General features: G+C 33.3%; 2 protein-coding genes across 7 annotated transcripts; both read right to left on the bottom strand.

The window, feature by feature from the left end:
* Positions 1 to 117: 117 nt before the first annotated feature.
* LOC126834219 (probable aconitate hydratase, mitochondrial) lies at positions 118 to 6,117 on the bottom strand. The gene is made up of 14 exons (XM_050565992.1): positions 5,805 to 6,117; positions 5,544 to 5,701; positions 3,605 to 3,830; positions 3,422 to 3,547; positions 3,186 to 3,344; positions 2,948 to 3,098; positions 2,684 to 2,859; positions 2,489 to 2,618; positions 2,254 to 2,411; positions 1,931 to 2,189; positions 1,660 to 1,865; positions 1,088 to 1,185; positions 666 to 1,014; positions 118 to 484 (listed from the first exon to the last, which is right to left on the bottom strand). Exons 1-14 carry the CDS (start codon positions 5,832 to 5,834, stop codon positions 344 to 346), a joined length of 2,367 nt encoding a protein of 788 aa, XP_050421949.1. The 5' UTR covers positions 5,835 to 6,117; the 3' UTR covers positions 118 to 343.
* Positions 6,118 to 9,020: 2,903 nt separating this feature from the next.
* LOC126834758 (mucin-5AC-like) lies at positions 9,021 to 27,030 on the bottom strand. Of its 6 annotated transcripts, none has more exons than XM_050566918.1 (6): positions 26,891 to 27,030; positions 14,642 to 14,752; positions 12,089 to 14,569; positions 9,864 to 12,058; positions 9,686 to 9,797; positions 9,021 to 9,622 (listed from the first exon to the last, which is right to left on the bottom strand). In XM_050566918.1, the coding sequence occupies exons 2-6, from the start codon at positions 14,700 to 14,702 to the stop codon at positions 9,477 to 9,479; spliced, it is 4,995 nt and encodes a 1,664-aa protein (XP_050422875.1). In that variant the 5' UTR covers positions 14,703 to 14,752; positions 26,891 to 27,030; the 3' UTR covers positions 9,021 to 9,476. The 6 variants fall into 6 exon arrangements, with proteins under 6 accessions (XP_050422875.1, XP_050422874.1, XP_050422877.1 ...); XM_050566917.1 differs by having other exon boundaries at positions 9,864 to 12,224; positions 12,255 to 14,569; XM_050566920.1 differs by having other exon boundaries at positions 9,864 to 12,367; positions 12,449 to 14,569.
* Between the last annotated feature and the right edge of the window lie 959 nt (positions 27,031 to 27,989).

Here is a 27,989-nt window from a genome sequence, read left to right as displayed (position 1 = left end):
TACTCTATTATAGTTCGCCGTAACCCTTCTTACCATACATAATTTACTTAACACTTTCAAGCAAAGTAATAGATCCTGAAAATTTTTCTTTTGACATTTGATAAAATCACATTATAATTTTAAACTATTAAAATTAGTTTATTAACAACAACTTTTTTAAAATACAATTATTTATAAACAAATAGTTTTGGCGGACCTAAATCCAATAATTATTAAAGTCTAAGTAATTTGACTAAATAATTTTTTTTATACATAAAAGGATTTTTTCATTTTAAATTAAACAATAAATAATTAATAATAAACAGTACAAATAAAAAGTCGTATCTCTTTATCTGCTGTAAAATTATTTGGACGCAGCAATTTGTTTCATGCGATTCAATGCACTTCCAGCTTTGAACCATTCAATTTGTTGTTCATTGAACGTATGGTTAAGCAATATTTCATCTTTTTTACCATCAGCATGATTTAAAACACATTTTAAAGGCTGCAAAACAAATCATTTTGTTATAATAAAATATCAAGCTATTAATTTTCTTATAGGATTTTATGCTAGTATAATAAATAATACTCTAACACAAATACCATATTTTGGCTTACATTTCATACATAATCATTTAATTTAATAATAATAATAGATTAATTTGATTTAAAATTAAATAAGTTACCTTTCCAGGTGCAAATTCTGTTAGTCCAATTAGAGACACTTTATCGGTTGGCTGAACTTTATCATAGTCCTTAGGGTCGGCAAATGTCAAAGCCAATACTCCTTGTTTCTTCAAGTTAGTCTCGTGGATGCGAGCAAATGATTTTACAATGATGGCACGTCCACCTAAATGACGAGGTTCCAAAGCAGCGTGCTCCCTGCTACTTCCTTCACCGTAGTTTTCATCGCCGAATACAACCCATTGTACGCCTTTAGCTTTATAAGCTCTAGCAGTGTCTGGTACTCCACCCCATTCACCGGTCACTTGGTTTTTAACCTTGTTCATTTCATTGTTATCAGCGTTAGTTGCACTAAGGGCAACAATAGATGATACATTATTAAAAATACATAACATCATTAAGTAGGGACTGATGGGTAACTTACGTTAAGAACATATTATTGGAAATGTTGTCCAAGTGACCACGATATTTTAACCAAGGACCCGCGGCAGAGATGTGATCAGTTGTACATTTTCCTTTCACCTAATAACAGATAAGGTATTTATTATTATTGATACTTGTACCTATTTATTAGATATCAACAATACATCATATTATGAGTTTGTTCCGTAAATATGAAGTCAATTACCTATCTATCATTTATGCGACTTAGCAATATTTTTTTTATATGATAGATACATAACTGTATTAATTATAATACACAAATGTGAAGATTGAGTCATATTACAGGCAGAGTCTGAACAGGTCTAACTTTTACGGGTGGGTCGTCCTTGGTAGAGAAATGTTTTTTAATTTATTTTAGTTACCTACCCGGTTTTTCAAACTAAGTTATGACTTTCCGATTAAAAAGATAAGATGAGACAATTGTGATAACTTGATAATTTGTAATGCAGTTATGTATATATCATAGTAAAAGATAAACACTTAGTCTGATAAATAATAGATAATTGATGTCATATTGTGATAAGATTCTGACAGGTCAAGAAAATTACATACTTTAATGAGAATAGTAAGTCCCTCCAAGTCTTTGCCTTCCCAAACCTTAAATGGTTCTAAAAGTTGAAGTCGTTTAGATGACGGACTGACGTCGACATTGATTGCACTGCCATCAGCTGGAGGTGCTTGATAAGTATCTTGACCAGGGTCAAATCCTTGAGCAGGTAATTCAGCTCCAAATGGATTGCTCAACTTAAATTCTTTGCCTATATAAATAAAATACAATAACTATACATTGGAATCGAGTGGTTTTAGAAATAATTATACTGACCATCGGCTCCTTTGATTGTCTGATTAGTAGGATCAAAGTCCAGACGGGCTTCAATGGCTAAAGCAGTGACCAATTCAGGAGAAGTGACAAAAGCATGAGTGGCTGCGTTGGCGTCATTACGGCCAGTAAAGTTTCGATTGTAAGAGCTGACAATAGTGTTCTTTTCACCTTTCTTGACGTCTTTACGATCCCATTGTCCAATACACGGACCACATGCATTAGCCAACACGGTACCACCAAAATCCCTAAGTACTTGAGCCTAATTTTATTAAAATTGGAATTAGTAATCAAACATAAACATTTAGTTAAAAGTGAAGTTGTACAATTCCGTCTCTCTCGATTGTAGCTCTAATTTGTTCGGATCCAGGTGTGACGTTAAATGGGATTTTGGATTTGCGACCATGTGCTAATGCTTCTTTAGCTATACTAGCACATCTAGACATATCTTCGTAACTCGAATTGGTACAGCTACCGATTAAACCTAAAATTACAGCGAAAAAAAAATTAGATCCTTTAACTGTAAACATGTAATAGTAATAAACTAATATCAATACAGACCGACTTTAATTTCAAGCGGCCAATCCTTTTCTTTAGCATTGTTGCCAAGTTTCGTAATGGGATGGGCGAGATCAGGAGTGAATGGACCATTTACATGAGGCTCTAATGTGTTCAAATCAATTTCAATGAGCTAAAATAAAAATACTTAACCTTAACAATACTGTTGTACAATGTAGACACAAAATAGATGTTTACTTCATCATAATTGCTACCCTGGTCAGGAGTTAATAATGATTTACTATATTTGGCAGCCTCCTCTGCAATATTTTCGCGAGAGGTAGCCTTTAAATAGCTGGCCATACGATGATTGAAAGGGAAAATCGAAGTAGTCGCACCTATTTCAGCTCCCATGTTGCAAATAGTACCCATTCCTTAACAAATCAAACTCAAATTACCATATGTTCAGAAATGTAGACATAAATTAATAATAATAATCATATATTCTATGATTTTGCATACCTGTACATGAAATGTTGTCTACACCGGGTCCGTGATACTCAATAATAGCTCCTGTGCCTCCTTTCACAGTCAATATGTCAGCTACTTTCAAGATGACATCTTTTGGCGTGGTCCAGCCTTTCATTTCACCACTGAGATGAACACCGATAACCTATATCAAAATCACCATAATTGATACTTACATTTATGATAAAATGGGGTATAATATACACCATTAAAAAATAAATAATTGTTATACTTTTGGGCATTTGAGTTCCCACGGAATGTCAGCCATAACGTCAACGGCATCAGCACCACCGACTCCAATACACAAACCGCCCAAACCACCACCATTGGGTGTATGTGAGTCCGTACCGATCATTAATAATCCTGGGAAAGCATAATTTTCGAGAATAATCTATTCAAAATAAACATAAATTGATTAAAATACATAATACTTATTATGACATCCATACAGTTAAAATTATGTTTTACCTGATGAATGATACCAGAACCGGGATGCCAAAATCCAACTCCGTACTTTGCACCGGCCGTTTTCAAAAAGTTATATACTTCTTCGTTCATCTCTTTAGCGCGTTTTAGATCTTCCACACCACCGACCTTTATTTACGACGTTTTCAATAGTACATGACGAAAAACCAATAGATAATTACTTACTTGAGCTTCAATCAAGTGATCGCAGTGGATTGTGGACGGAACAGCGACTGTTGGCAAACCAGACGATATGAATTGTAACATGGCCATTTGTGCGGTGGCATCTTGCATTGCTACACGATCAGGTCGCAACTTCAGGTAAGTTACACCACGCTCAATTTCCTGATTGACGGGATCATCCAAATGAGAATAAAGTACTTTTTCAGCCAAAGACAATGGTTTTCCCAACCTAAATGTTAACGTAACAGCTGTTATTAATAATTTTGTACTTTTTGCAAAAAACTAATGAACTATGAAATAAATTTTGTTTTAAACTATTTTTATAATTAGAAAAACAATATCTTTTTAGTTCATAGTAAATTATCTTGAGTTCTAAATATAAAAAAAACAGAAAATTGCTCTCTAAAATAATAATAATAGGTATATTAATAGAACTAATTTTTGATTAATAAAAAAATGTAATTAATGTACACACAGAATGAAATTTGTAAATTATTATAAATTTGAAAGTGTTCTGTTTCACTCGCCACACTATTTTTAACACACACTCCGTTTAACATAAAATTAATGAATAAATAATACTACTAGTTGTAGATAATATGTTTGATGTGGATCTGAGAAGCTGTTGATTTTGCCATGATATACTTTTTAATTTTTGTTAATTGTATCAAAATAAATAGCTTTTATTTTTGTATTTTTTTAACACTAAAAAAACTAAATTGCAGTTGTGTTACAATAATTTATAACATATATTGATGTTAGATTTTCATCCATCTAAATTATCTTACATAGATAACTGCAATTAGTACTTAGGTGATAAAACATTTTTTTTTTTTTATTATCTACTTCAATAATTTTTTAGATACAGCTTGACAATGCAAAAACGAGTGGTACTAATAAAACACACAAACGAGAACCATTTAATTAAGATAAAAGTACCTTATAAATTATAAAATGAATTGTCATATTATATTCAATTGCAAATTCTTACGGATATCTTAATATTAGAACCATGGCCTACAATTTAGATAGGTCATTGGAATGGAAATATAAATTTGGCACGCAACCAGGTATCTTACAAAAATAGCCCCAATAGTCTGGGTTGGCTCGATTGTATTAAACATTTTTTTTTGTGACTTATTTTTTAAAAAGGTTTTAAGAATTAACTAGATTTCATTACAATGTAACATATATTTAATATGTATAAAACAAAATTAATATTATATAACACACAATACGTGTGTTACACAATTCATTTAACTTTTAATATAATAATTTATTAATTTAATTAACTCTTTACCGATTAACATAAGTGTGTAATATGTGTAATATGTTATCTAATCAGTAAACTTTAGTACGCTATACTATAGCAATACTCTTGCCCGGAAATGTCTGCATAGCATTGCATAATACCTAATGGAAAAATTTAGGTAGTTAAAAAAAACACGTACAAAGTTCAATGTTAATACACATAATAAACAACGTTTCCTTGATCTACTATAACGGTTTACTATTTAAATGGCCTTATTAAACATTCCGACAAAACATGAGAACTATATAATTTACAACACATTGAATTTCATTTAGAAACTGTTCAATTTTGCAATAGTTTTATAATCAAGTATAATTCCTATTATTTTCATTTTTGAGCAAGCTATCTTGGTATTTCTCATTCAAATTCTACTTAACCATATCGTTAGTGCCCGGTCAGGTACGTTTATATTGTTATGATTCTTTACATAATTTACACGGCTCTATGCTCGTTAAACGCCGAGCTCAGACTAATACCCGTACTAATTCAATTTGGTTAAATTATAACAAAAAAAAAACACCTATGGTGAGTGCGTAACTTGTCCATAATTAGCAAATGCAATTAGTACTTAGTGTTTTCCGGAACGGACAATATACACAATTGGTTGTTGGCTCGTCGCATTTATCATACCTGTCAGAAACGATTTTAATTCGTTTCTCCAACGTCTCGTAAGGCAATGGCTTGGTGTCGAGCTTGCTCATAGCCACCTTGCAAGCGCTGAAAGCTGCCGGCGACGAGTGGAAGCATCGCTGCTGGATTTCGCCGGACACCAACTTCGTCCACTGCACCTGAGTAATCAATAATATTTGATTATTATTAACGCGTTGTTGAAAAACTACCGACTTGCTAACTGCTACTAAAAGCGGCGAGTTTTACGTGCAATTTACTTACCTGATTTTTAAACGTTCTGCAGTAGGCCATGACAACGGTTTGGGTGATAAAAAAAAACTATTAATAAAACAAATTAATAATTGCGCGCGATTCTCGATGAAAACGGGAAGTTAACGTGAACGCATTGAAATGAATAAAAATAAAAAAATAGGGATGACGGTTTGAACAATATTATAAACGGTTTAAAACAGACAGGCTGGGCGCGATCAACGTTGAACGGGCGTACGGATACTACGTAGCAACCCGGTTGTTGAGAAAGTTGAGTGGTAAAAAAAAAGTACAAACGTTGAGCTAGTCGCGGGCGGCCGATGCTAAATTATATTATTATGTCAGAACTCGGCCGCCGCCGCAGTCGGCCGTGTTAAGCGGACAGGGCGGCCAACATTCCGGCGGTAGTTTTGGCCAATGTAACACCGTTGCGAATATTACCGCCTTTCTAAGCAAAACAAACACTTAACAGAAATTTAAAAATAATTTATTATCCGGCATTCACTTAATGTCAAACCGTTATCTCGATTATGATTTATTACTTTGGCGACTACCTCTGTGTGTAATAACTAACGGTATAATATTATTATACCGAATCAATAAGTATATTTTACACATCCGTTAAATGGTTAATCATTACGGTGCACCGTTGCATTGTGCAGACAACATACAACACTAATTTCGCCGCGTTGAAAATTGCACTAACTATAGTGGAATTACGAATTAAAAACTACTATAGTTAAACTGTAAACAAGTTTTACGGAAAATCTTAACTGAAAAAAAAATAATATGTTAAATAATATGTTTCTTCCTCAAAACATTACTCGATCTTGTTTCTAAAGTTGTTTGCCGTTTTGGAGATAGTAAGTTTTATAAGTCATTTAGCAACGGGTGACCGATACATATAACTAATATGTCCATTAAAGTGTAATAAAAATAATTACTGGCCGATAACCAGTTTTATTATAAATAAACACTTCATGAGTTATTGGTATTCTAATGTATGAGCAGGAACAGTTGCGAGGTTGAATATTAATTGATCTGCCTGTTATAATAGCGTAATATAATTATGTTTTCAAAACTGCCAGTTTTAAACTGGTTATATCAACGAACCATTATCGTATCAATAAAGTAACAGTTTTTTATTTGTGTTATTATTTTTTTTTTTAATTAGATATAAACAATCTATACATAAATCAATACAGTAAGATTATATGATAAGATAATAAAATTGACAAACAAGCTTGTTAAGAAGTCACCCATCAACAACACTTATAATTTGATTACTTTAATTATTTTCTCGTTTTTATTTTTTTTTAATGTGCGTTAAAAAGATCGCGACACCACTTTCTTTTTAGTCTGCGATAAGGAATGAGAATTTCCTGGGAGCGTGCAGATGGATAGATCTTTTATTGGAGGATTGGGACGATAAATGATTTAGTAGTCGGTTATGAGCGTGAATAATAAATGTATGCTTTTTCCTTAATAGTTTTTATAGCAAAGTAACAGTTAAATAGTATATTCCTTACACGTAGGACGTGGGTGTATTAATCCAAATACATAACACATTTATTAAATAATTGTCGTTGATGCCGTTAAAGCTAAATAATTTACAACATTTACGCATACTTAACGTACCTAATACTTATTATTTAACTTACATTTTTTTCCAGTGTGTTTATTTATCTATCAATTGATTAGCATTGAAAATACCGATTTTGAAAGTCACATCCATTGTATACTGTACAAACACCAAATATATTTAATTAAAAAACGACTTGAATATATTCTACTTCTAAGAAGCATTTTTGCTATTTTCGGTGCCTGTAGATAGGTACAAGATACTTGACCAATGGTCAATAAGTATCAAAATGTGTTGTTAATTGTTGCCGGCTTCAATTATAGTACATAATGACCATTGTTATTGTGTTTTTGTAATTGTTTATTAAACGATACCTGTCGAAAGGGAACTAACGTGAAAACATTAATTCTTCCAAAAAAAAGGCACTAAAAAATCAAAAGGGTAACGGACATACGTCCGGACGGAGGTTTGTGTAAAAAGTACAAAGAAAAAGAAAATAAAGGCGGGCGTATATAGCTGATGCTAGCACACCATATCATAATAATTATCACTTATACAGCTTATAGAAGTTTATTTATTAGCTGGGGCAACTGATAACCAAATACACATACCTACTATACAGTAATTTTAAAAGTGTTTTTTTTATCTACGGTATTAAGAACTACGTTTATATGCATTCGCTAACGCGCACTAACTTAATACGCATTAATTAACTTAAGTTAACGCGCATTTGTGTACGAAGTAGGGACAGCTACATAATACCTTTTAATTTAAATATACTATCATTTATACCCGTATTGGTATGTACAATACGATTATCCTAGATTTTGCAATATCAATGCAATGCTTATAATATATACAAGGTATAATTAAAAAGATATGATTTTCCACGTATTACTGTTTTAAAACTTTCGTTGTACGACAATCAATGATCATAACTCGTATCAAGAGGTTTGTCGCTGTCTGAAGCGGTTTTAATAATTGTTTCAATAATAATTGGGGCCTTCACTCGCATTTATTAAGGCGCATTGAAAAGGTAATTATTCACTAAAACTTATAAAAAAGCTAACATTTTTAAACATATAATATCTTAACACAAAAAAGAGAGATATATTTTGATACTTTTTTTTCAAATTCTATAGCGCACACAAGGTCTAGTTTCGTACAAAAATATATGATTCATCTTCGAACAGAACCTTCTTAAAAATAATCCCAAAAAGTTTTGAAAACATTTTGGTTTCCTCAAAATATTTACAAGGTATATATCGTGGCACAATTAAAAAATGATTTGTTTGATTATTTGTTAAAAAATGTTGGCCACTTCATATGTTCAAAGACCAATTTAAAAACCGAAATGACATCTCTCCCTTTATACAAAAAAATAGTTGGTATTGTACAGTAAAAAACTAAGAAAATAATAAAATAAGTTAATTTTTTTAGCAATATAATTTCGAATAGGTACATTCGACATTAGTCGCATATCACATTAAACTTTAAATACAACTAAATATTAGAGTGAATAAAATATAAAACATGATATTAAATATATTTTCGATTTATTTTTACACAACATTTATATTTACAAAATGTACATTGGTCATAATAATAATAATAATAAATATAAAAATAATTATTTCGTTTATATAAAAGTAGTAAAAATACCTTTTTAATAATTATAATCACGATATGTTTTTTTTATGATTTTATCAATAAATACATTATAATTTTAATGTAAATACAAAAATATTTATTTATATTTTTGATAATATTTAAAAAATGTTTCAAAAATTTGTACACCTTGATACGGAAATTCACAGCTAGTATGGCACATTCATTATTTTAAGCTTAGTATTTTAACATGCTTAAATATACTTTCTATTTAGCCTATAAACACATTATTAAACTAGAATGAGTTTCCGTTAGCAATTATTAAACTTGAATTTAATTTTTAGTTATTCAAGTTTACTAATTGTGGTTTTAGTTAATTTTTGAAACATTTTTCAAAACATGTAAATCTTATTACTACTAAGTAAAAAAAAAAATATATATTAAAATAATATTTTTGAGCTGAAAATTAATTTTCAAAAACTAATTTATTAAATTTAATTTGTTTCTAGTAATGGCGCTAGACTGGTCTTCCAATTAATTTTCGGGCCTGGCTTGTTACACATGGGTATTTTACGGTTTTTCTCGCATTTTTTAGAATTTTCCCAAAAGCTTTGTCCTTCGGGGCATTGGTACAGTTGTCCTAAAAATTACGCGTTAATAATAAAAATTGTCATTTGAAAAACATTTAAAATATATTACATACCATTTAGAAGACCTTTAGCAGTTCTCGTGCATTTTACAAACGATTGACAGTCGTTTGGAGATCCGAATGTACCCTCAGATGGACATAACTTGTGGTATGGTTCAATTTGAACCTAAACAAGTATATACAATTATTTATTTATTAGTTAATATTTGAGACTTGGTAATTAATATCTTACAGTTTGTGGTAACTCTTCGAATTCGGAACGAACATGTGGCAAGACTGAGTCAGAAGGACAAGATTCAGCTTCGTCAGGCGGTAAACATTGAATCTTTCTTTGGTCGTAGTATGTTCCATTTGTGCAGGCCAATACTAAAACTTTAATGTCATTGTTTGATGATATAGTACATTGGTAGAATAGATTGCAATTTTTGGGGTGTCTTCTAAATCCTGTTGGACACACTAGTGCAACTTGATCTGGTTCTAATTCGGGACATTTGTTTGACGTTTCTGGCAATTCTGTTGTAACCGGTGACTCTGTTGTGGGATTAGTTTGAGGTTGAGTGGTTTCTGTAGGATTGGTTGATGGTGGATTTGTTTCCGATGTCTCAGTCGTGGGTGGGTTAGTTTCTGTTGGATTTGTAGTTGGTGGATTTGTTTCTGTTGGATTGGTTGTTGGTGGATTTGTTTCTGTTGGATTTGTAGTAGGTGGATTTGTTTCTGTTGGATTGGTTGTTGGAGGATTTGTTTCTGTTGGATTGGTTGTTGGTGGAATTGTTTCCGTGGGGTTAGTTGTAGGGGGATTGGTTTCCGTTGGATTTGTAGTCGGAGGATTAGTTTCTGTTGGGTTGGTAGTTGGCGGGTTTGTTTCAGTGGGATTATTAGTTGTCGGTGGATTTGTTTCTGGTTGGCCGGTTGTAGTAGATTCCGTTTCTGATATAGGCGTCGTCGAGTTTTTCTCGGGTTCAATAGTTTCTGAAGGACCAGTAGTTTCAGTCGGACCTTCTGTTGTTACAGTAGGGTTAGTTTCAGAATTAGTATTTGTTTCTGTAGTTAATGCTGGAAGATCCGTCGTTGATGGATCTGTAGTTGCTGGATCTGTTACGGATGGATCTGTAGTCGCTGGATCCGTCGTTGCTGGATCTGTCGTTGATGGATCTGTCGTACCACTTGTTGAGTTTGTTGGTGGACTACTTGACCCAGAGCAATCTCTTGGAGGATATACTGAAGCTTCGTGATTACATACATCTAAGCTTGGATCAAAAATCGTTCCAGGCGGACAATCGAAGTGGTAGACGGAAAAGCGTTCTCCTTTATCACCGTCCCAGTCAACGCATCTATAGAATTTTTTACAATCGTCTGGATGGGGGTAAAATCCGCTTCCATTACAAACAATTTTACTTGGCGGTTTTGGTGTCGTATTACAAGGCGTGGTTGAGTTATTTGAGGAGCTTGAATTTACAGGGACTCTATTAGTGGTTGTTGATATTTGTTGATTTGATTCAGTAGTAGTTGAAGTTGTTGAAGTAGTAGTTTGCGTTATTTGATTACTGGCTGTTGTTTGAGAAGAAGGTTGACTAGACGATGACGTAGTTACTGTTGGTTTACTAGTTTGATTTGTAGTTAAATTCTCTGAATCGGGAGTTAATGTAGATCCCGTAGATTCACTTTCAGAAGTAGAAGGTGAAGGCGAAGGCGAATTAGAACAATCTCTATCTACGGCCCATGGATGATTACATACATTATTTGCTGGATCCCATACTGTACCTGCACCGCAGTTAAAGCTGTATTTGGTGTATCCATTTCCATTTCCAACACACCTGTAGAATTTGCTACAGTCTTTAGTATCTGGGAAAAATCCTTCGGAAGTACAAACGCCCGGTGTAGAAGATTCGGTAGGTTTATTTGTTTCAGGGTTAACAGTTGTTGTAGAAGGTGGCAACACGCTTGCATTTGTAGGTTTTGTTGTTGGTTTTGACGTTGTTGACGCAACTGGTTTTTTCGTAGAACTACTCGTTGTTGGTTTAACTGTGGTTGGCTTGGACGGATCAGGTTTATTACTAGAACTAATACCTGGTGTTGGTTTGGTAGTTGCTTGAGTTGTTGGCCTGGAAGGATTTTTATTATTAGTGGTTGTTATCTTCTGTGTTGTGGTGCTAGTTGGTTTTGTCGTGGTTGGCTTAACTGTCGAAGGCTTTGATGATGCTGGTTTTGAGGTCGTTGGCTTTAGTGTTGTAGGCTTTGGTGTTGTTGGTTTTGACGTTGTTGGTTTTGACGTTGTTGGTTTTGGAGTTGTTGGTTTTGACGTTGTTGGTGTTTGTGTTGTTGGTTTTGACGTTGTAGGTTTTAGTGTTGTTGGCTTTGGTGTTGTTGGTTTTGGTGTTGTTGGTTTTGACGTTGTTGAAGTTTGTGTTGTTGGTTTTACTGACGTAGGCTTTTGTGTTGTTGGTTTTACTGACGTAGGCTTTTGTGTTGTTGGTGTTGATGGTTTTAACGTTGTTGGTTTTGTAATTGAAGGCGATGTAGTTGTAGGTTTGGAAGTCGAAGGTTTAGAAGTTGTTGGTTTAGAAGTTGATGGTTTTATAGTTGAAGTTGTTGGAGATGGTGAAGATGGTTTAGAAGTTGTTGGTTTTGGGCTAGGCTTCTTTGTGGTTGTCATAGGTGTGGTGGGCCTGAATGTCGAAGACATTGGTTTCGTAGGTCTATTGCCTGCACTTGTTGTTTGTTGGTTTGTTCCTGCTCCTGTTGTTTGTTGGTTTGAGCCTGCACTTGTTGTTTGTTGGTTTGATCCTGCTCCTGTTGTTTGTTGGTTTGATCCTGAACTTGTTGTTTGTTGGTTTGATCCTGCTGCTGTTGTTTGTTGGTTTGATCCTGCTGCTGTTGTTTGTTGGTTTGATCCTGCTGCTGTTGTTTGTTGGTTTGATCCTGAACTTGTTGTTTGTTGGTTTGATCCTGAACTTGTTGTTTGTTGGTTTGAGCCTGCACTTGTTGTTTGTTGGTTTGAGCCCGCTCCAGTCGTTTGTTGGTTTGAGCCTGCACTTGTTGTTTGTTGATTAAGGCCAGATGTTGTTGTTTGACTAGAACCAGAAGTTGAAGTTTGTTGGTTGGAATTTGAATTTTCCGACTGGCCCGAGGCTTGATTCATGGATGCTGTTGTAGCAGTATTTTGATTAGACGAAGAAATTCCTTGAGAAGTTGATTGTTGGTTATTCCCACTAGTTGTTTGTCCACTAACCAAAGTAGTGGATGACGACTGATTACTTGAAGAACTACTAGAACTTGAACTAGAACTAGATGTTGACATTGAGGATGAACTAGAAGACGATGCAGTAGACCATTGACTTGAAGTAGTTACTTGTTGTGCCACAGTAGAATCAGATTGTATGGTTGATGGGGTAGCTGAAGTGGTCGAGCCACATTCAACTTGATTTGCGTAATTGCATGTATTTTGACTACTATCCCACACCGTCCCATCGCCACATTCAAATTCATATTTTATCAAAGTACCGTCGCCTTTATCTACACATCTTATAAACTTTCTACTGCATCCCTCACTATATGGATGGAATCCTTCAGAGTTACATTCAGGTCCATTTCCAGTGCTAGGACTACTAACTTCCGATTCATTTGGTACTTCATTATCAATTTCATTGCTTGGACTTTCTGTAGATGAAGTCTGATTATCTTCCGGTGATGTAGGTTCTGGATCGCTTGAACCGTTATCTACTTCTGGTTTGCAATCAGTTCTTCCCGCAGCACTTGCGTGATTACATGTATTTGAAGTGTAGTCCCAAACTGTACCAGGACCACAAGTAAATTCGTACTTGGTGAAAGATCCTTTACCATCATCTACACATCTATAGAATTTTTTACACTCACCTTTTACAGGGAAAAAACCTTCCGATGTACAGTCGGTAGTATCAGGTATACTTTCAACTGGTTTAAAAGTTGATTGATCGGCTGTTTGAGGTTTATTATCACTACCTTCTGGTGACTGGTGACTGGAGACTGGTGGCTGATTTGAATTTGATCCACCATCTGGCCCAACAATAGGAGCAGATGTGGTAATATTCTGAGTAACGCTAGGTTGTGTAGATGGTTTGTAATTAGGTTTTGAAGTTGATGATACTTGAGAAGGTCCATAGTTTGGTTGCTGTGATTCATTATTTGATTGGGGTGGTTTATAGGATGACTGGGATGGTTGATAATTTGATTGGGATGAACCATAATTTGACTGTGGTGGTTGATAGCTTTGTTGAGGTGGTCCATAGTTTGATTGTGATGGTTGGTAATTCGACTGGGATGACCCGTAGTTAGATTGTGGTGGTTGGTTGTAGCTTGGTTTTTGTTGAGATTGAGATGATGGTTGTATGTAACCAGATTGAGGAGGCTGATTATAATTAAGCTGTGGATTTCCGTAGTCAGGTTGTTGTGGAGGATAATAGTTTGGCGGTGAACTCGGTTGGTATTGTTGATAGAATAGTGGTTGGTAATAGCCAGTTTTTGAAGGTGGTTGACCGGTTTGAGGACGTCCATAGTCAAAATTTGAGGAAGGTTGAGCAGAATATTCGGGTGAAATTGAACCATATCCTACAGAGTTTGGTGCATTAGAACTAGGTTGGCTAGAAGCCGAGTCGGATGGTGAGTTCCATGAATTTTCTGAGTCATCAGGACTAGGTTCAGGTTCTGGGTTATTGAATTGAATATTTTTGCATTCTTCTCTATTAGACAACGAAGGATGAACACAAACCGAATTTTCAGGATCATAAACTGTTCCTGGAGAACACTGAAATTGAAATTTCGTAAGCGATGATCCAGATCCAAAGTTCACACATCTGTAAAATGTTGTACAATTTGAAGGATCTGCTTGGAAACCTTCTTTTTCACATTTGAATGTTCCTTCAGTGGAGCTTGCACTAGTTCTTGCTTCTCTGTTACTTACAGCTAAAATACGTATTAAGTTAGACAAAAATAAAACAACTTGTAATCATTTCAGTGCGATAATTAATAACTTACCAAAGCTTAGATGGTAGCTTAAAAATATAATGCCGATGATTCGGCTTACTGGACCCGCCATGTGTATTGTTAAATCGTTATTTTATTATTATACAACGATTTATAGTACACCTGAAAAAAAAAGGATGATTAATTTTTTAAGTATAGTAGATTTATTAGTGAATATGTAATGTTGAAAGTTAAAATTGTCTAAAATTATCATTTTAATTATTTTGCGATTAATAATCACATATATTTTAAAATTGTAATTTAGGCTTATATTATGTAGTATATCCCACATTTAACGAAATAACTATAATGCAATCCAAACCGTAGATTTGCCTAACAAAGGTCAACGTATAATATGTAAAGAATGTGAGAACTTGCGAAAAAATAAAATTTCAACTTATTAGTTATAAAGCACTATAATATATACCTAATTTTAGTGTTGACTGTTGTTATATTTATATAAGATTTTTAATCTCTTTATTAAAGATATTTAGTAGTCTTAACATAGTGTAACTCATTTACTCATAAGTAATACAATTAAAATAATTTTGAATTGTACAATTTCAAATGTATTTACAGTAATAATTTGGCGTTTTTCTTGAAATTAACTTTGCCGACAAGTGGTGCTTATTCGCTTTCCACATCACAGATGCATATTAATAATTGGTCGAATAAACAAAAATAGAATTGTATTCCTAAGATTCAAATTCGAAACGTACAATTTTGCCGGCTTAACTACAAGGGCGCAAATCGTAAAACGTTTGTATTGTAGTATAAATTATATTTACGTTCGCTCCGTTTGTTTACGAATTATTCTACTTAATTAATATTTACATCATATTGTAGCTATTGGTTGAATTGTTATTTTAATAAGTTTGTCTACATAGCTTCATTTCCATAGACATTGATACGAGCTAGGTGGTTTTGTGGTTGTCGTTTCTTACGCGTGTTTGACGGATAACCAAGTAGAGAGAAATGTCGTAGAAAATAATGTATTAATCCACTTGCGAGATCGTAAACAGATACTTATAAACGACACGGAAATACCAGTAAGTGGGAGGCGTGTGTGATATTTTTTTATAACCAGATCGTGTTTTACGAGGCCGGCCGGAGGAGGTCATGGTTGGCCGTTGACCGAAATGACTATGCAAATCGGACGTAGCGCCACCGGGTGCCGTCAAAGCGACCCCGTCTTTGCCGCTACAAGATAAAACAAAAATATTGTTGGCTCGCAAGTCGGTTTGTTCGACAACATTGTTTTTTTTTTTTTAATATAATCGAGATTTCGAAATGTCATACGACCCCTTTATTATTTAGTACGTCTGATGTGTGGCATCCGAAATCGCCTCGGGTCCGGCAAGACGAACCGGCGCGCAGATACACTATACCATGTTTTATTCTTCCTGATACGATATTATTGTGTGAGAACATTCTTCTTCTTTTTAAATAAAAAACACACAAACACAAAACTATAAGTCGGTCACATGTGCGGAACTGTAGTCGTATCAACGACATCGTTGCTTTGCGTTCAGAATTCGGAAAACACCTCGCAGAAGTTTCAGTGCTCCGATTGAAGTCACGTCCAACGTGTACAACGTACGTGCTTACTATTTGGCGTCCCTCGTTTGTGTGTCAACACCATAACAGCTCGTGAACGGCATGCGGCTCCTCGATGATGTCATGAACCACGTTTGTCCAACCGGTGTGAATAAGACAAAAAAAAAAAACGGTGACGTGATGACATTGGCCGGCCCAACGGTATACGGACGGTGATCCAGGTTCAAGGATTGGACACGGTGCTTACCAAGGTCTAGTGCATCTCCCAGGCTTTTGTACAGTAGTTTAACACGATCTCAGCGCAATGCGCACGCAGCCAGAGGAAGTATAGTAAATAATTAACTTAATTACGCATACACCGCCGCAGTGGAATTCCTCATTTCCTGGGTGTCGGAATTTGACAGCGGTTTTTACCGGGAAATGGGAAATTATACCGGGCCACGCGGTATATTTGATGTCACCGGCACACAACGAACCTTGACGGACCAATCGATTATTAAACGTCAAACGACCATACACGGTGGTCGACAAAATAATAACAAGTCAATAGGTACTTGTGGAATTGACCACATTGGTCTAAGGGTTTTGCATATGAACTTTGGTCGGTAGAGGATATGCTACTCGAGGAAATTGGTTTTCACGATAAATATATTTATTGTGTTTACGCTGTACAGACACCGGACTTTGTACATTAAAACTCAATCGAACATAAGGTGTATCGCAATTTATTATTGGTAATATATTTAAATGGTGATACAAGGGGTCGGGTTTAGCCATTAGTAGGATTTGTAATATGCATTTTAAAAGATATCAAGGTAAAAATTCAAGCACCCCCCCCCCCCCACCAAAATCAGTGGAGGCTTTAGTGGAGATAAACCCTACACATACTAATACATACCATCTATAGGAAAGGAATGGGGGATAATACGCCGAGAATCTAAGATGTGATATTCGAAAAATGGGAAATAAATGATAAATCGCCAAGACCCTTTACCATAAAGCCCAAAATGTACTATTGGTTTTGTAGTTCGACAGTTTTAAATTGTATATTTGTGTAAGAACATTGAATTTCATTATCGAACTTCAGTACTGAAAGTTTTTGATCGTGTGGGTTTAGTTACCATCGTTAGTCGTAAGCCATGTGTTTTCCTGTATACCCTTAGTACTATGTCTGTAAGTTAAAGCAGTTGTGGTTATACATCCTAAATAGGAGTATATACATAATCTAGTTATCATATGTTTTAGTTTTTTTTTTAATTTTATTAATATTTTTTTTTTAATCACACAGTAGCCGGTAGTGTTAATAAAAAACAAGCTATTTGAATAGAAGTATTTTATTTTAATGTACACTTTGCCTGTGGGGCGTCGTTAAAATAATTATATAATAATTAAAAATAACCTTACATTTAAACAAGTATTGAGTCAACATTTTTTTATTGTAAATAGTGCCGAGCATTACGTTTTTAATGAGACATTCATTCATAAAATTAGTTATAATTTTTAAGTCTAAAAACTTAATATAAGTTAATTATCTAAAACAAACACACTATACACGTTATATACAATTTATAATCCAGTTTTTTTTATGAACCTTTGAAAATATGCTAAATAATTTAATTTTAATTAAACCAGTTTATTCGTAATATATTTATAGTATTTAAATATTACGCTTATTAGCAACGCTTAAACGAAAATTTAAATGAATCAATAAGCGCTTTGTATTTTATTGTACAATGTACAAACTTAATGTAATTATGGCTAACAAATGGTATGTTTTAAATTCAATTTATCGACTTTTAATTACTGTAAATGTATGCTAAAACGATACAATGACTGTGGAGTACACGTATAATTGAATTAACGGAATCATTATTAGAACACCGCGCACGTGACAAAATATGTTTTTCTACTGAGACTTGAGAGATAACAGCAGAGGCAGACTTGAGTACCGTTTGGCTATAGAAGAATTAAAAATATATCGCTCCTCTATTAGTTTATTGATTCATACAATACATAATTTGTATAATGTGTATATATATTTATATTATGGAATTAATTTCCACATAAAGTATACATATTAATTGTTACATTGATATATTCTTATCTTATTATACGTCTTCCTAACTCTCTTAGCTATCCCGCCTCCGGATGACAGATATATTATACTATCTAAAAATTAATTATATACTATTTATAGTTAATTTATACACTTAAAAAAGTTGTTAACAAGATTAGCCGGTCGTTCGTTGATTTGTATTTACCTAATACCTAATCGAGTCTTTAATTGAGTTGTGTAACTACCAAAAAACCAGTTTATGTAGAAATTATACAGGCGGCATGTTAAATTATTATATGTATAAATTTATTCGAAATTAATTACCTATTAACTTTTTAATTAATAACATTTTTGCTTAATAGTTTGATATTGATGTGTATGAGTTTGTTTAGTCACCCCTTAAGCTCTAAGGTTTTATTATAACACTCATCACCGAGTATCAAATAAGTACTACACTTATTTACATTAATACGTATTAATATAAATGAAGGGTTGTTGTCAATAGCCCCATCTCATGTAATCCTTCAGCTAGAATTTAAATTTCAGGGGCTTATAAGAACATGATATTTTTTAGCTATATAGCTAAAACAGATTATATACAAATTAGAACTTTGTAAAGAAAACTTTTTTGATTTATTAAAAATCCACTAACGTACAGTCCTTATTACTATATTCTTTGAATTCTGGTAACGAATGTTTTTGCTCTAAAACCATCGAACAAAGCGGATTCTTCGTAGCTAGGTTCAGGGTGTACCGTCGTCTCGACTAGTTTTTTTAAAACCGATAGTGTACGAAAACCATACGGTCCTTAGGTCTAGATCTCGGTAGTCAACTCGAATACAGTCTATAGCACACCCACAACAACGGAGGCATCCGCGGACACGGTTAATCGATTATTATTATGGCACACACGCACCGGTAACATTACATTATATTCTGGTTTAAGCGCGCGTGTGACATGTGTGTGTGTGTTTATGAAAATAAAATACGTGTGCCTATTAGGTGATAGTAAAAAAGTTATAATAATAATAATAATAGTAAGAATAATAAATAATAAAAAATACTCGTAAGAATAATTCGCACTTGCACGCGTATTACAAACAACAGCCCCTGTCGAATCGCCGGGGGGTGGGGGGGGGTACAGCCAGTATGATTATTTGATTTACCGGACAGCGACTTTGCCTCCGGGATCGTTATCTCATGTCGTTTTATTGTCCGTCTAACGTGCCATAACGTGGAGGATCTACTGTCTGGTCGGTGGTGACACTGACAAAGACCACACGTCGCCTTGTGTGTAGTGTGTATCTTAGACTGCGTAGGTACATCTAATATCTTTATTATGCAGGTACCGTAAAATGTGCGTCCACTATAATAATTATTATAATGTGCTTATTATGCCACTTTTGACACATGCAAATACAATTAACGGCCGGTCGGCCAACTACGGTTAATGACTTTGTTTTTTTTTTTGGTGGGGGGGGGGTAATAGTGGACTTGAAAATATATAATATTCACATGTAACAAGCGGTTGTGTGGAAATACGAATTGGCCGACGGTGCGAAGTGCGGTGGTTGCCGCGTTAATGAGGTTGAAGACCCACGGCGGTGTGGCTAAGACAATCACGGTGAACACCCCCAATTATTACAATTATTTTTCACCAGTGCCGATAAAAATCTCTTCGACGACATGCCAGAAGTGATTTTTCAACCAAGCCGCTTTTTCCCAAGATCAGTCTAAGTGAACGCTTTCAGAGGTCGGACGAATATTAAATTGTTCTACAAGCGGAAAGACTAGTATACCAATTTTAATTTAAATTCAGAAGGAAAACCCTATTGTTGTGCGAATAAAGTTAATTTATTACTCGTCGTACCGTCTGTTAAACCGCGATTTGCAAATATGTTATACGAAAATATAACAAAGAAAAAAACACTACACATAGTAGTACCAGTACTTAAGAAAATCCAGAACAAACGAGTCGGGTTAATACAACATTATTTTTTTCATGAACTACTTGCGACATCCTTAGATTAATAGTAAATTAAAATATTAAACCACTGAAGTCAATTGAAAACCATTAAGTCAGATCATATTTTTAACCGCATCAATATAAAGCACCACCATTTATTAAGGTGTAAAGTATAGGAAGTTTTTTCTGATATAAAGCCAACATTTTAAAGTTGTATATTACCGTAGCAAAGATAAATGTATATAGATATTTTTTCCTAATTATACAACTCAGTTAATCAACTAATGTACAAAAACATGTACCTACTCAGCGGGTATAGTTTTCCAAGGAAATCGAGCAGTTTTAGAACAATAGTACGTTCATCCAAAATTAAAGATTAAGGTACTTTATCTTTTCAGTAAAGTGCATTACCTGACACATATTTTACATGCAAAAAAACAACTATGTAAGTAACGTAGTCTATAGTTAGTTATTAAAAAGCTCCTAATTTTTATAATAAACTCGTTAAGTTAACAAAAACTTGTTAGTAAACTTTTTTAACGCTAAAATATTCTACAGAAAAAATAAGAGATAAATAAATGGTAATTTATAAGAACATTTCTATTGCGTTTCTGTACATATTTAAACAGTACCCGTCGGCTATTAACTAAACCTTATTAGTTATTATACATATATAAGTAATTTTGTAATTTTCTATTAATAATATTAACTAGTTATAAACTTATTAATTCAAAACCACGATATGTTTTCCTGGTTATAGTGTAACAAGTCGTGTTAAACGAGTATTACTTAGATATTGTTAAATGTATTGTATTAATCAATAACGTTTACAGATACATATAATATGAAGTGTTTATGCCGGTATAAAACTTAAAGGTCCAATAAAACAATGTTCTTTATCGAAACTTATTAAAACTCTATTTGTTTTCTACATGAATAAAATTATTTATAATTGAACGAGTCCATAAATAAATTATCATATTGAGTAAGAAATGAAATACTTAAGTTTGTAGTATTAATGAAATACTATTAATTTACTTACTACTTTCTGTAAAATTGCATATATTTAATTATCAAACGAGTAATGTAATTATTGTTATGTTATTTATATACTCGATGAAAATATTTATTAAAGCTGTATACTAAAAATTAATAGTTAAAAGGTTAAAATAGTTATTAAAAATAGGAAGAACAACTCGAGTACGAAGTACTAACATTCTTTAAGACATGTTAAATTCAGTCTAACGCTGCTGCCTTTTTCCAAAATTCTCCAAATTTCCACTAACTCAGCTCAAGCAATTAACATAATATGAACCCGAAATACCTAGTAATTATTGAATACTACTCACATGTGGAACAAAATGACATAATATAAATAAGTGGTGCTCGTAATTTTTTTAAAAAGTTCAAGGAAAATAATTGTCCATAGTAATTTAATAATATAAATATATTTTTGTTTTATGAATAGCTGATCAAAAAATCTTTTATTTATATATTTGATCATACAAATTATAAATTGTACAAAGGTATTTTTAACAATAAGCATGAGCGATGTAATTTAGAAAAATAAAAAAATAACAGAAAAGTTTGCTTAAAGACTTGATTAGAGATTTGGCCCAGTGGCGGTACTCCAGTAAAAAATTAATATTTTTTTAATTTTTATTTTTATTGAACGATATTAAATAGTATATTTAAACATCGTTAGTCTTGATTGCTTCATCTCGTAATAATCAAAATAATCAAGTCCATACTAGAGTGAATTTCATATTTTAGTAAGCCTAACGGTGTGGCTTTGTTTTGGGTAAGTTACGAAAAAGGAACAGAGTCAAATGAGTAGTCGAATATCACAACATCTGGTCTAAAGCTCAAATGATCAAGTGTGTCTTTATAGTAATTGGCTCTATGTCCACATGGGTCGCGTTCGGAAGTGAATATTGGTTGAGAATAACGTTTCCAAGCGATTTTGTATTGTATGTATAGTATTTTTGGCATACCGCGTTAAACTGGTCGGTGAACCCGCAACTTCGGTTCGTATAATATCTATTATAATACGGCTATAGTAAGATAATGTACCTACTACTCGATGTGAACGCGACCACGGCAATAATAAATAATAAATAAAAAAATAATCGCAGAACACATTTTTACTGTAATATAATGTGTTTAGTCAATCGTATTCTACTTACGAGCCGAAACGACTTTGCGACATCCGGAAACGTTCCAAGACGGTACCTGTAGCGGTATCGAAATCTTTAGCAAAAATTTAAAGAAAATAAAAACCCAAATTTATTTCAACGCGAGTAGTTGCTACCAAAACGAGTCTTCGGTAAAATATCGCATAATTAATATTCGCAACGATACCCGTCCAGCTATTATACGCGTTAATCTGGTCTGAGTAGTGAACCTCCCCTTCTCCACTCCTTATTTTACTACTCTGTGTATGGAAGACTGCGCCCGAGGGGTCGCGTTCCGGTTAACGGTACGCCCGCATTGCTATAAATATGATTCAACGTGCGAATCTGACCCGAGTACAAGTATCGAGTTTTCCAAAATAAAAAATGTTAAATAAGCCACTACCTTGCCCGGATGTTGCTACATACACATCTAATACCTATAATATACGGAACATAAAATATGTTATAATAATATTATCATTGATTAAATATATGTTTGTACTTAATCAATGATATTATTATCTTACTCGATGTCTACACAATGTCTATGTGCTTATAATATATTATAAATGGGACACCCTATGATGACGGTCGGCTATAATTATTGTCTATCTCGTCCTAAGTTTACGGATCCACGCGAAAATTAACAATTCTGTTGCTTGGATCAAATAAGGCCAATGTCACTTTTTACAAAGTTCAGCAAATAAGCGTTAAAGTTTTCAATTTACATAAGTTTTCATACACTCTTATACTAGTTATAACTTTATAAATAATAAAGTTTTAACATTCCAAGTCATTTTGATCGAAATTTTAGATTGACATTTCTAGACCCTAGCCACAGAATTATTATACTTTGATTTTTGTTTTAGATTATTGTTAGTTTTTTGTTATTTTCATTACCACTACGACGGTGGTGTCGGATCACATTTCTATACGCTGCACTTTTGACGCAACCGAAATAACACGGTGATGTACATAATAATAATATAATATCGTTAACGATTATAATTGTAGTCTACTGCGATTACACGGCAGCCTTGCGTGAGATATGCCGTCACGTTTCTTAAATTCAACAGACACGATTCGTACATGGGCGCGCGCGCGGAAGACGATCCAAGTATTCCGTATTGTATTCTACAGTCTACACCATCATGGACATATAAGTATACTATAATATTATTTTCGCGCGGAACTTAATTACGGCAAAAAATCTATTTCGAAAATATTGTGTCGAATTTGTTTGTTTTGGTTTGGCAGCCGACTAAAACCCGTCGACGTCTAACACGACTAGATCTTATTGATTACACATGAATCATTTCCAAACTCTTATATCAAAGAAGATATAATATAAACAGCCAAGTACCTATTAAATCGTGAAATAACTTTTAATAAATAGGTAAATGCAACAAACCCGTTTTTGATTCGCACACATATTGTTGTATGTACCATACGGTATGATCTAGAACTGCATATTTAATTAACATAACAAGTCTATAGAACCAAATCAGAACATTCAGTAATACCAGAATGTGATAGTAAATTAAACGGTTAACTTCGATCAAAACGCCCAGGATGAAAAGTATGCGAAAACTAGCCCTCCAAAATATAGTAGCGTGATTGTGTTTAAAACGTTGGTACACTTTTAAACGACCACAGTAATAAAATTTAGTCTGTAAAATATACATGTATTAATTTTTTTAATTGCTTATTATAGTAGTATAAAATATAGCTATTTCGGCGTAACCAGGTTTCGGAGAAAGGAAAAGATTAAAATGTATAAGGGTAGGTTAAAATAAAATGTTTGTACAATGGAAAATGATTTTATAAGACATAAAACGCCTTCCTTTTTGAAAACGGCTCTAAGGGTATTGACCGAGCTATCTAGCTAGATTAACTTCTATTTTTATACATGAGCTGATAATAATTGAGCGTTAACACGTTTTAGTCGCTAACAATGTTTAATGTACCTAACAGCATAAACTTACCAAATGAAAAAGTCAAGAAAGGATATTTGTATTACCCTACCCCCCCTCTCCCTCGGGCTACGTCATTGTAACGATTGGTATTTGTCTGAAAGCTAACAATGGAGAATTAAACATTGTAATAGTTATTCTAGGGCATACTGTGTAGAGACAGTTGTTAATAAAAAATGTGTGTGTGTGTGTGTAATTCATGTATGTTTATTTATTTTAATCATAATTCAATTGTAAAAACAATTATTGGTCGTATGTACCGCCACGCGATGACACACAACTAATTGTCCAAACTAATTGAATTTCGTTTGAAAAAAACTGCAGGATAACGAATTTAACTTTCTTGGATAGAAGATCTAGTCGAAGAAATTGTTTTCTTAGATAGACGATACATTTCGGTGATACATGTTTCAGTAAATACAACAGTAATATCAATACAGCTTCCTCCTACTCGTGTCCCAGTTAAGCTTGTGATTTACATATTGTCGTTATTGAATTTTATTCCGAGAAACAAAACACAAACGACACGTTCAACGGCACAAACGGCATAAACCTATAGTTACTTTATACCTAAACCGGACTATAATCTGGCGAAACATAAAAATCCTATACAGTATGGTGGTACACTGTTTTATTCGGTTCGCCGGCAATGAACCTTGTGCCAAATGACATTGAGAAAGTGTTTGCGAATTAAAACGCAGGAATAATGCTATTGATAATAATAATAACAGAAATCGCGGCTCGTCTTCATATTTTGTTTCAATGCTAAGTTATTAACGATTGATAGAAAGAAAACGTGGCCGCTTGAAGGTTTGTACATTTCCTTACAGAACAAATCTTTACAATAATAATGCATGCTGCATGTAGATACAATATCGGTATGTACCCGACATACTATTAACGTATTACTGGCGACATGATTGAAACGTTTAAACGCGACACTCATGGGCGAATAGTTAACCAAAACACGTCTGGCTACTAGTTTTGACATATATTTTATAGGAGTTGTCCGACTATGGAAACCCATTACAATTGAAAAGTAAAAAAAAAAACTATTAATTTAATCGGTCACATCGTTTGTAAATAAACTTAACGTCTTAACATAATGTAAAGCGTCGATGACGTCATTAAATATAGTTATGCGTAAGAAAACTAGAATTTGCCATTAAGCTTTATCTAATAGTGTTCGTTATCATTATGGATTGTGTTTCTATTTAATTTTAAAAATGAAAAGCACGTAGTCGGAATGTACAATTTTATTAAATTCAATAACGAAACAGAAATTGTAGATACACGATCGTTTTTCGATCGTAATTATATTATCGATTTATTCTGTATTGTTAAAAAAATTGCATACAAATATAATGCCACCCCTAGAAAATGTGTTCATTTAATGGTTAATTAATAAAAATTCTTAAAACAACCACCCAGGATACAGTAAGGGATTCATTAATGTATGCGATGACTAAATTATGAAATTCGGCATACGAGTATGTTGTTAAAATTAACCTAAACTTAACCGTTTTATTAGTTCGTAATATGAATACTGAAAGGTCAGATCGGATAGCTGTAAACAAATGGCGGAAATTCAAATTTTCTTGTATATATGATCAAAAATTGTGTATTTTATTAGATCTTTAGTAATTAACGTTACAAAATTAAGAGTTTTTTTTTTTAATTAAACTTTAATCGAATTAAAAAAATTGAATTCTTAAGGTATAAAGTGATTAGTCAGGATTTGTTTAAGATTATTATTTTAGTAGTTAAGACATTACCCAGCCACAAACATAGCTTAATGGGGTTAAGTAATCAAATTAATTTGTATAAGTTAATTGTACATGTTATTTAATTTAATTTATTTGATTTTATTGTATACAAATTTGTTTCCTCTAAAAAAAAAAAATTAAAAAGAATATGTTTTAGTTATGAGGAAAATTTGGACAACATTAAAAAACATATGACTTAGTTACATGGATTTGTATTTGCCCTGTTCGTTTACAGCTACCCCATTTGAGTCAATGCATTACGCGGAAATGATTAGAACATAATTTTACTTGTATTTATATATATAAAGATCCAATGAGGGATGACTTCCCCTACACTATTTGCACAAAATCAAATGTTATCATATTAATGTTTAAAGTTTAAACTATCAAGTGAGAACGCTATGTAAGCTTGTTGTGCTTTTAAAACTTTTAACTTTTGTTTAACTATTCAGTGGCGTACCTGTGCCGTATCCCTAGTTACCTAGGGACCTAGTCCTACCAGAGCTTTTTATTTTTGAGGTAGTAAAATTCAACATCGTATGATATGAACGTCTGTATAATTCGCGTTCAACCGAAAATTCGTTTAGTCTTTATGGTATAACAGGAAAATAGTCAATATTTAGATAGGTACAGTAATAATTTTTCACACTATTTTTGGTTAAATTAAAAAAATAATAGAGCAATTTCGTTAATATTTAATTTAACTTCAACTTAATAATTACTAGTTACAATTAAATAAAAAATAAAAAACAAAGTTTTGTCGGCTTACCTGCGAAATGATGAGAACACGTTTAACACGACCGTTGAGGTCACCGTCGACCAGTATAATATCGCCGGTTGAGCGCCACAACGACTGAATTCGCAACACAATCCATCCGGCGCTCTACAAATAGCCGCAAGATCCTTCCTCCTCGGATCTTCTTATAAGATATTATATAGTTTTGCCGGCACCCAATCGCCATCACCATGACGACCGGGGGGACGCCGCCAAAATACCTGTGCCCCCCTCTCACCAATATCGATAATGGGTCTAATAGTGTTATTATTATCTGCCCGTCTGGTCGTCTTGTAGGCTTGTGTACATGTGTGTGTGTGTAAATTGATAAGCCGATATATTATTATTATTATTATTGTTAGATGGTTTCCAGGTCGCCGCGAGCCATGTGTTCTGGGATATGTGTTTTGCATACATTGACATTGACACATCAAAATGTTAACGAACGCTAGTACACATCCCGTTCGCTTTGATATCGTGTTTGTGTGTGTCATGCGTGCGATTTGCTAAGTAGGGCTCATCGGTCGGAGGCGCTTGTAATACCTAAAAAATACACCGACGCCCAATAAAGACCCACGCTGTTTTCACGTCCGACAGTTATTAAAACATCACAAAAACGTCTTGAACTCTTACAGTTGGCTGTTAAATTTGCTTGTTCACAACTGTACTACAACAAACGATTGAAAAAAAAAAATGATATTTTTTCCTGATCTTTGTGTTAAAAAAAAAAGTTAAACAGGGTAAGAATTGTTTTTCATTATCTTACACTGTAGGTAAGATAACATTTTAATTTTTTATTATTAGGGTTTGGACCTGCACAATTTGACAAATTAAAGGAAATTCATTTACCAGCAGGCTCAAAAACTTTTTTGGAAAGTTCCAATTTAACTGTTATAAAAGAACATTTAAACATTATTTAAAAAGTTCCTACAAATAAAAATGCCATCAGAATTGTTTTGTATAAAAATTCTACAATAACAGTTATACAGGAATGTTTATTAAAAATAAATTTTTTTTTTTTAAGTATAAGATAATTCTTAAATTCAAGTTAAGAATAATTTAATCAAAATACGTTTTAAATTTAAATTCGTCT

Source organism: Adelges cooleyi, unplaced genomic scaffold (assembly GCF_023614345.1).
Source record: "Adelges cooleyi isolate 19-005CV unplaced genomic scaffold, UGA_ACOO_1.1 ACOO_flye_CR_arks_rails_tigmint_CR_PRNA_21, whole genome shotgun sequence".
Classification (NCBI taxonomy): Eukaryota; Metazoa; Arthropoda; class Insecta; order Hemiptera; family Adelgidae; genus Adelges; species Adelges cooleyi.
This window is presented reverse-complemented; position numbering and strand designations above follow the sequence as displayed.